The following is a 10125-nucleotide window of genomic DNA, read 5'->3' as shown; positions in this document are numbered from 1 at the left end:
CAAGATTAAGCAGACATGCAAGGATCTGGCTATAGAGCAAAACCTATCACAAATGTATTAACAGTCATATACAAATCATTGAGGCCATGTGAGGAAATCTGGTACCATCATCCACGAAGTTCAAGCAAACATGCAGCCGGATCTATTTCGACCCGGATACCTATCAGGCAGTCTACGCTATCATCTCTGGTATAATTTGAGTTAACGTCATGAGCGCTGATGCTCCCATGTGTGTTGCTGATTTTCCAAATCATACAATTTCCATCAGTCGCCTTCGAAAACCTTATCGCCATCCTATAATCAAGTTTGCTACCGAACTACGAGAACGTCTCAAGACCAATCGAGCTAGCAAAAGATAACTGGGGTATATAAGGGTATATACAAATCGGGAAAGTTCAGAGTATATGTATTGGGATTGCTTGAAATCGCTTTACAAAGCTTATCGATAAATGGAGCACTTCTGTAGGGTGCTCCTCAGATGTCCATATCATGAAAACATGCACCTAGGCCTGAGCGTGTGAACTTATCTCTGATTTATATAAGGAGCATGTGATGGATTCAGATGAAGTCAAGAGAAGAAAAGTATTAGAGTTCACCTCAAGATGAAAATGGGTTTCAACCAGTGAAACACCTGTAGGGTATGTAGTTTATGTAGTTGTTCCTTTGTCTAATTCTTTCATCTCAGAATTTCTAAGCTGAATATGATTCTGCTGCCTACACAAAGCAGTTAATCTCCAGTACACCTTGCTCTGAGTGTTTTTCTTGCTCTTAGCATAAGTCAATCTGTACATCTCTTATATGGTCAGATCACTACACTCCAAGCCTGAATTCCTTCGTTGCCGACTCAACTGACTGACAAAAACATCATGAAATCTACTGCCGAGTTCACGTTCAAGGTGTTCGGACTTTGGATACCTCGCATACCTTAATCAAAAGCTAACTGCGATGAACTCAGTTTGGTATGTTACAGAAATCCGTGTTACGTTCAACATCGATGGATAATTTAATTAGCAAGAACATCGAAAACTAAAGTGCTCATGTAAAGTACATATTTCCTCGTGCAACATGTCCTCGTCACTCCTAAATGATTCAAGAACTTAACGTCAGAAACGGTTCACATGTGTTTTCTTTGACAAGAAAATCATTCAAGTCAGGGTGACCAAAAAGAATACTCACGCACTTTTAGATTCTCAACATTGATGTCCTTCTTGAGAGTAATTGGTGACGAGTTTGAGCGATGAGTGACCCACAAGAAGCGATCCAGCGCATGCAGAATTCACATGTCTTCCGTATTTTCAATGACCTCATTCAACTCATCCTTCCCAAGGACAATCCATAACCATTCATCATCATCTTCCATCATTTCCGCATCATCTTTCTCACGTTGATCGCGTCCATTAGGGGCCTCCCGGCGACCCGTGATGATGCCATGATCTCTAAATTCGACCAGGAGAGCTGACATCTGACTTTCCACAGACGCTACGAAGTCTGTTCTAGCTACTTCAAAGAGTGATCGACTAGCCATGGCCACTAATGGGGTCTCATCCAATGGAATTCCTTTTTTAAAGTGTTGATCGAGGGTGATTTGTTGAGCCGATGTGATACCCTCATAAGCTTGTAGTTGATGTTGAGCCAATAAACCAAACAATGACTTGGCTTTTTTAGTGAGGGAAGACAAGACATGCATGATGGATTTCGAAGTTGCTGGACCATTCTGACGTACATCAGACCGAGACGTATTTGAACCAGTGACAGTAGGTGGGAAGATCGTAGATGGGAGTAAGTCGGATAATGTACCATCCAGGATACTCTCAAACGTATAGGGTAAATACGTGGGAAGATGATGATAAAGAAAGTTATAACCACATGCGCCTATTCCAAGATGTCCGACAGTGCTGGCAGATGTATCGGGGCGAGCAGAAGCAAGGGTAGACGGAAGGATCAAAGGCGCATAGATGTGATCGATTGTCGCGAGAAGATGTATGTTGGGTTGAGCAGCTAGCATACTGAGAATAGACTGAGCGCGGAGGTTTCGAAAGCTGCGTCCATCTAAATTATGGATCAAGACACATATCGGTGTATGGGTTGTGTTGAGACTTGCGCATAGCTTACGAGCACGTGCTTCTAGGACTTCGAATGAATTCAGTCGACCAGATACTAATCCATCACTAGTCTCATCAATTTGATTGACAATCTCTTCAATACCGATCAACACATCACCAACTTGTGATCCAGCCTGAAATCCATTGATCACCAAGCCTTCCCAACCGGCTTCATTGACGAGAGCTTCTTCCATAAATTCGTTCAAAGCAACACGCTTGCTACCAAGACCGTGAAAGATCAAAGAAAACCCATTCTCAAGTTCTTTACGCCATTGAGGCCAGCGCTGGGTATGTGAAGTATGGATAGTGTTGGAATTGTTCTTGTCGGGTGTATCGTCGAGTGCTTCAATGTAACTTGGGATTGTAAAAGGTTCCCAATCCGGCCGAGATGAAAACAGATTGGACGAGGTTGGATGAATTTTACTGTGTGCGATAAAGTAGGCGTCCTCGGAATTTTTCGAGCTCAGGAATCCACGTTCAATTTGTTTACCATCCTCCATCTGAACCATCAGATCAGCATCAGCATCCTCCTCCTCATCAGTAGAAGAATCGGCTTCTTCATTTAACTCGAATACTACGCTTCGTTTGGTACGTGATTGCTTTGGAGTTTCATCTTCGTTAGCAATGTTGATATAGGATTCCTTAGCAGGAGTTAAATTGCTAGTAGATTTCTTCAATGGACTAGAACGCTTTCGAGGGCTTGAATGAGGAGATGGGATATCGAGTTGACGTTTTTTAGACTGAGATCGAGTTGGAGTTCGACTACTAGACATGATGTACTCACGAAGAATCAGTCAAAGTTCAGATTGATCATTGCTGAGAAAGAAAGTGGAAGAGTGAAAGAGACTGAAAAGGTCACAGAAGTTGGCAATCACGTGATCTGGATGGATACTATCACGCACGATTCACAGATTGGTGACAGATTACCATATGACTCTTTGAAATCTATCCAGGAAAAGCTTTTGCAAAAACAACCACCACGTTCTGTTCTTCAGACTACCCAATCATCTTTTTTATCTACTACATGTATAGTGCTGGCATTTTAATCATCAAAAGATCGCGACACACTTCTGAATCAAGCTTAGTTCAACTCATGATAACAAAATCCAATTTATTACAACATCAAAGAAAAAAACATCTTCGAATTCTCAATGCTCTATACATCTCATACCATATGAATAGAGCTTGATAGTCTATGTGGTGCAAAGGAATGTAACGGAGAACGCTTCCATTTTGACATTGTGATCAAAATTATATACTACAAACTTTGAGCCAAGTTAAATTACGCTGCGATCACGAAGACATGCCCCTTCGGAAAGAAGTGGCGAAAATTATGGAAATCGAGAATCTAGGTGACTTAAAGCAACAGAATAATATGTTGGTCCTGATGAAACGGTTGATAGGTTAAACTAAAGAGATTGATATCGTCCAAGTGAGTGAACCCGACGTGGTTAACCTCTATGACTACGTGGAAAGTTACATTTCAGCTTTCTGGCTGGCCTGATATGATAGGATGATCGCCATTGAGGCATAAATTCGGTTGCTCCCACAAGACTGTGTATGTGGTGTTCGTGATCTGATGCAACTCTACTAATCAGTCACAGTGCCATCCGACAATTCTGCATCTTTATTTGCAGTTCTTCTTGGAAAACTATCTTTTATCATAGCTCCGTGTTGAACATCATTTGGTGACCGTACTGTAACAACAATAGAACGACGACGATTGCGAGTGATGCTCAATAACATTATTGCACTTCATATCACATGGAACACAAAAGGCGCAGAGGGGCCGAGGTCCATATCCCTGGACAGTGCTTTGAGAAACACGGCCTAGACTTCTCCAACGCTCTTTTACATTCGCGTGCAAATGAAAGTACTTCAAGGGTAAGGGCAAATGTATCAAGATAGGAAACATGGATGATACTATTTCGGCAGGGAAAAAGAAGAGTTTGTTGCATTGAAAACGCAGCACACATGAACGGATGCTGCATTTAGCGATTCGCGGTGTTGCTCTCAAATATTGATAGTTATTTGCAGTTGTTGCCAGAGATCAAATCGTGTAGCGCCCTTCCATGTCCAAAGGGAAGACTCAAGTACATTGGGTACATTCTATAACAAGATTGGCGGAGTATTTAGCAACAATTCATCAAGTAGATCAGGTCACATTAAGGAGAAAGGTGACGTACTACTAAGAGTTACGAGGTCGCTTGAGACTACGTGCGTCCCGTCACCTTGAATAGTTATCTCTATGGTCGTGGCGGATTTTCTTGTATACCCGAGGACTGTCTTTTTTCTACTTTCTCGGTCTGTGTAATACGGAGCTTGACCTAAAGACAGTGGTGATGGTCAACATATCGGTGTGGTACGACGGAATTTTGGAAAATGCAGATTATAAGTCACTTACAAAGCGTGCAGATCTTCTTGCCTTGGGGATCTGTACAACTATGCGAGTGACCTTTGTGATCGGGGCCACTTATACTATGCCATTCCACAGTACAGATGTGGCTGGTAGTATCTGCTTGAGTAAATGCGATAGAGGCGAGCAAACTGATCACGACAGTGAGGAAGAGTCTCATTTGATTGACCGTGTTAATCTAGCTGCGAAATCAAGATTCAGAAGATAGGTCATCAGCTTGTGAGTGGCAGAGCCTTTCGAAGCGCAATTATTAGGATTGGGGATTTACATTGGAATGTGGAGAGATGTGCGAAAGATAAAGTGTGTGAGACGGATACGATGACTTTGGAGCCTGGTAAGAATGGGTACTTGTCGATGTGGGCAATGTTAAGGCTTGTGAAGATATAAGTGGAGCAAAATTGAGGCGGACGATGGTCTGGTTGAAACGCGCTTCAATCCGGGGGCGAGTCCCAACTCGGATCTATATTGCCAAGGGTGGTGTCCACTCCCAAAACAATTGGATCGTGGACATCAGGGCAGTTCTCATTCTGGTTGGTTGTAGGGGCGCTTTTCTGGGTTCTTCCGTACTGGACACGTGAGGAAAGATGATGACGGTAAGTTGGAGCGGGTTGGAGCATCCGACCTCCAGTATGACTTAGAAAATCTTGGATTTCTTCTTAAAGGGAGGCGCTGCAACTTCAAGGCGTCCGTTGGTGCAGTACTATACAACCCTGAAAGACCTCACTGACCCTTTCCAGCCCTTTTGCTTCCAAATTAGTGATAAAAGTCAAACCTCTCAAATAGCCTTCACCAATTTGCAGTCTTTGTCAATTTAAAGTCTGGTATATCCATGTTTTACTCCATCACGGCATATGTACAGCAAAGAATTGTCTCAATATCATATTCATCAATTCTAACCATTTAATGATCAGTTTTGATACCAGTTCTTTGTTCAACATAAGAATTTCCATCCTTTCCGTTATTATCAATGGAAGGATTTGGGAAGTTTGTATTGATTACCATATGATAAAACACAATTGTCAAGAACATTCATCAATAAACATTTATCAATACTCAATCAAGCAAAACAACACTTTCAAATGATGTTATTCAAAGTAAAGAGCTATTCCTAATCATAACTTTGTCGGCAATATCAATCATCACATTGGATGACATCGACCACAACAATTCATAACACTGATTTGGTTATCATGTGAGCTATCATTTCTGAGAAAGTACTTCTGATAAAGAAAACAAAGCTCTAAGAAAATGACTGTGACCTCAGTCTCAAAGAGACAAACTACAATAAAAAAGTGAACAATGAAAAAAAATCAATGGTGGTAACATATAAGCAAATGATGACAAAAAGTTGATAACAAAGAAAGCTACAATTGCAAACAAAGAGAGTGGTAACTTAGGGTGGTTAGGGGTTTGGGTTTAGGCTTAGGGCAGAGGATGTTCTGATTCTCATGTAGGGAAGATTCAGGAAGAGTGACACAGGATGTATGTACTTTATTTTCAATAGAAATACAGTGACATACTAGATTTTTGAGTAATAGGGTTTGGGCAAAAGGCCAACCAATTTGTAGCCAGAAGTTAGAGCATCCGCAATCGTTGGGTTAAGTCGCAGGAATAGCTAACTATTTAGCTCACCAATTTTGAAATTTCCACAGTGGTCAAATTTTTACCGATTGTTAGTTAGCTTTGCAACAAAAAATCAGGAGGCTGGGACAAAGTTATCCCAGCTTACCAACGTGTTAGCTAACTCTGAGTCCCAACCTCACACCAAGTTGCAACAACACTTGATCAATCATCCCGTGTCTCATCCCCCAATACATAACAAATCCTCAACTCTGTATGGAGGACAAGAGTTGCAAGCAAGGACCACCTCGAATTATGCACTATGCATTGTGTGCTATGCACTGTGTAACATATGACTATGCAGGACTACATATGCACTGTGCTCCCAGAGTCCAGACGCATCTGGAACCAGCGACTACGGATCTTTGATGAAGCATCAACCGACAAACATCCCAGAAATTTCTCTGAAGGATTTCTTGAGTCATGCCTTTTTCTTTGAAGTCATCACTTGGAAGACAAGCCTTCAGGGTTGGGCCACCAGTTATCCAAAGTCACATTATAAGGTCGGTCAACTGCTTAACTACCAGGATCTAGAGCTAACGAATCTGGTTTTTAGATGAAGGATTGATTGTAGGCCTCCAGGAACCACTCACACCCTTCTGGTCATTCAACCGCTCAACTTACAGTGTCTGTAGCAAACCTGGCTTATCACTAAAGGGCCACCAAAACCACCGTCTTGGAATGTCTATGAAGTCATCACATTGATGGGTCAGCTGATCAATCATTATATATCTTGTAATATATCACAGTGAAGGTGAAGTGGTCTTTTGTCGATTTTCACAATCATCAAACATATTATGTGTCATACAATACATTATAAACCGACTACTTTGATGAGCAATTGGAGGTATTCATTGCATTCCAACGAAGAGACATGCACTTAAGTACAACCAATGGCGGCCAAAGAACAAGTTAAGTTGAACAATTGAGCTACATATCATGAAGTTAAGGAGAGTCAAAGAGGGAGTTCAAAAAGGAAAGGTATGGGTGGATAGCCTTGTACAGAGCAGATCTCAAATTTGTACAGTTTGTCTGCCCCCCAGCATCACCAGCAAGGTGCACAGTGCGTAGCACACAATGCATAGGGCATAATTTGAGGTGGTCCTCGCTCGCAACTCTTGTCCTCCATAACTCTGACTTTGATTTTCATTTCCATCTCAATTTTCACAACGTTACACTTTTTGATATTGACTTCAATTCCATTCCCCATCATAATTCTCATTTACCCACCATTGATTCTAGCACTAATGTATACATATTATCAATCTTACAGTGTTGATGTAGCTCTGCAACAATGAATCTATATACATGTTGAGCCATGAATGGAAAATGAAAACCCAGATCTAAGTTGATTGATCTTACACGATACAAATTGAGCACTGGAGAGATTCAAAAAACGGTCGTTTGATGATAAGGAAAAGTGGTTATATGGTGAATTTGACGCTGATGAGCGTGTGAGCAATGAAAAAAACACAAATCTGTGCTTTGTAGCTCCAAGCTAAAGCGGATGACTGTGGGCCAAGTCTTTAACTCCAAGTTAAAGACAACGAGTGTGGAATTTGGGGTGAGTTAACTTAACCCCGGTTAACAATCTGTAACTTTAGCTTAGCTAAAGTCAAATTTAACGCAAACGATTGCGGATGCTCTTAAGGCGCCATAGAAGTTATTGGACTTTGGCTGAATTCAGCCAAATCCTATCAACTAGATGCCACAGATTCACCTAATTCACTTTGCTGAGCTACCCAGGGCCAACATACAAATCTATAGTGTGACCCAATGGATACCTGTGACAGGAATTAAGCCAGCCAAACAAAGAGGCTTTTGAAAAGGCTGCTTGTTTGGCCGGAAAAGTGTTTTTGAGCTGGTAGGCAAATAGGCTCAAGAAGGATGCTGATCTTAGTGTCAAGCCACACAGCTTTTTTTTCTTCCAAAAAATGAAAAATAAAAATTGCTGGCTTTGATGTTGTTTGAACAGTGGCTGATATTCAGTCACTTTTGGATTGAATGTGATGTGAACTGCAGCTTGGGTCACCAACAAGCAGTGTCCATCCAATCCCTAATGTCTTGGTTTGGGTCTCATTAGGGGTTGGGCAAAAAACTGACCAGTCAGTTTCTGGAGTGCATCAAGTTGTGATTAATTTTGAGGGATGCTCAGGGACAATTGCTAAACAAATATCAAAGCCAACAAAAAATCACCAAAATTAGACTGGTGAGAGGTGTTCTTGATCATTCTAAAGCCCAACCAATTCAAAAACAAAAAGCAATTTGTGTCACTTAGGCCACACAAACAACACCTTTCCACCTTTTACAAAGCTACCCCAGGTACCTCCTAGGCTCTCTCGGAGTTCAGCTTAGTTGAAAAGGCCTGTCTTCAGACTCAAACACACTGTAAACATCATTCAACTTCCTTAAGTGGCAAGGGGGAAATGATTAGAAGTACAACCCTTTGCATGATTGACGACTGTGGAGAAAAAAACCCTCAAGTTTTTTCAAAGAGTGACTGAGTTTTTTCAAAAAGCTTCTGAGTTTGTCAAAAAGTCTGGCTCAGTATTTGCAGAAGTCAATGAGTTTTTGAAAAAAAGTCATACAAAATTGGTGAATACAAGCTTAATAGTAAATACATAGCAAATCACCAGATCAATTGATCAATTGATATTGATCAAAACTTGCCTTTGTGACCAACCAATATCACCTCACCTCACCTCATAATCATGTCTTTCAATTCACTCAATTTCCTCAGGTAGTCAAAGTATGAAGGCAGCATTGATGAATCAACTGGAGATTTATGAGTGCTGAAATATTGAGGGTAGAGGGTCTTGATTGACACAGCGGGAATTAATTAGTTCAACCCTCAATTGAACCAAATTTTGGTGTCTGGGTTTGAAAGTTCCTTGAATCGTGAATTTTGTTCACAACTTGTTTGCAATATGTTTGCCAATTTCTCTTGGGTGGGAATTTGTTGGCCCCGTGTATGTATGTCCAGCTACATCATACAACAAAAAGCCCATTTCCAACCATTGAGCTGTCTTTCCTTTGTCATGCATCCTCAGTCTTGATACTCCGTACATTGGTGAATCTGTGGTGACTAATGTTGAAAGGTTTTGTTGTTGTATGATGTAGCTGTACATACACAGGGAGAGCAGAGTACCCCTTGAGTGAAATAGACAAATGTATTGCAAACAAGTTGTGAACAGAAGTCACAATCCAAGGAAATTTTGAACCCGGACAAGTCTGGCTCACAGCGCAGACGGAAGCGCGCAGCGCCTGGCGCTGGCGCCTCGCTGCCCCGGCAGCGCGGTCCACGGGCGTTGCGCCTTTCGCTCTCAATTGAGCGCCCCGTTTGATTGGGCTGCGCTTCGCGCTTCCGGGTCCGGGTCAGCCACACCCTTGCTGCGCTTCTTCTCGAACTTTCAGCATACCAACCCCCCCACCCAGTTCTCCCCCTTTTGGCACTATGGATCCTTTCGATCTAGATCATACGCCAATCTCTCTGATTCACAGTCCAACAAACAGTGGACGTATCAAATTCAATTCAAACTTTCATCTCCTTCTCTCCAGTCGTCAGGATAATCCAATATCACAATTCAAAAACCTCTGTTTTGATCTTATTCGATCAATTAATCACTTACGATTTAGGGCGTTCTCTCTCCAGATTCACCTCTTTCTCTCCAGTTGTCAGGATAACTCTATCTCACCATTCCAAAACAATTGGTACGATCTTATTCAATCAATTAATCACTTACGATCTATGGCGTTCTCTCTCCAGATTCAACTCTTTCTCTCCAGTTGTCAGGATAACTCAATTTCACCATTCCAAAACAATTGGTACGATCTTATTCAATCAATTAATCACTTACGATCTAGGGCGTTCTCTTCCCAGATTCATATAATCATGGGTCAAACTATCGTGGGGGTTGGGGGAACCTTGGACATGACTAAAAAGGTAAGCATCTCCCACCCGTTTTCAAATCTCGACGACAATTCCGT

At 41.7% G+C, this 10125-nt stretch overlaps 2 protein-coding genes across 2 annotated transcripts; one reads left to right on the top strand and one right to left on the bottom strand.

Annotated features, from left to right (window-relative positions):
• Positions 1–986: 986 nt before the first annotated feature.
• On the bottom strand, positions 987–2909 carry MELLADRAFT_117373 (uncharacterized protein; the record flags this gene model as incomplete). Its single annotated transcript, XM_007413364.1, has 2 exons — positions 987–1080; positions 1181–2909. One exon carries the CDS (start codon positions 2873–2875, stop codon positions 1277–1279), a length of 1599 nt encoding a protein of 532 aa, XP_007413426.1.
• Positions 2910–4174: 1265 nt separating this feature from the next.
• MELLADRAFT_109455 (uncharacterized protein) lies at positions 4175–4726 on the top strand (the record flags this gene model as incomplete). Its single annotated transcript, XM_007413387.1, has 2 exons — positions 4175–4279; positions 4424–4726. 2 exons carry the CDS (start codon positions 4175–4177, stop codon positions 4724–4726), a joined length of 408 nt encoding a protein of 135 aa, XP_007413449.1.
• Positions 4727–10125: the final 5399 nt, after the last annotated feature.

This window comes from Melampsora larici-populina, assembly GCF_000204055.1.
Source record: "Melampsora larici-populina 98AG31 unplaced genomic scaffold MELLAscaffold_36, whole genome shotgun sequence".
Lineage (NCBI taxonomy): Eukaryota > Fungi > Basidiomycota > Pucciniomycetes > Pucciniales > Melampsoraceae > Melampsora > Melampsora laricis-populina.
Note: the sequence above shows the minus strand (reverse complement) of the source record. Positions and strands in the feature narration are given on the sequence as shown.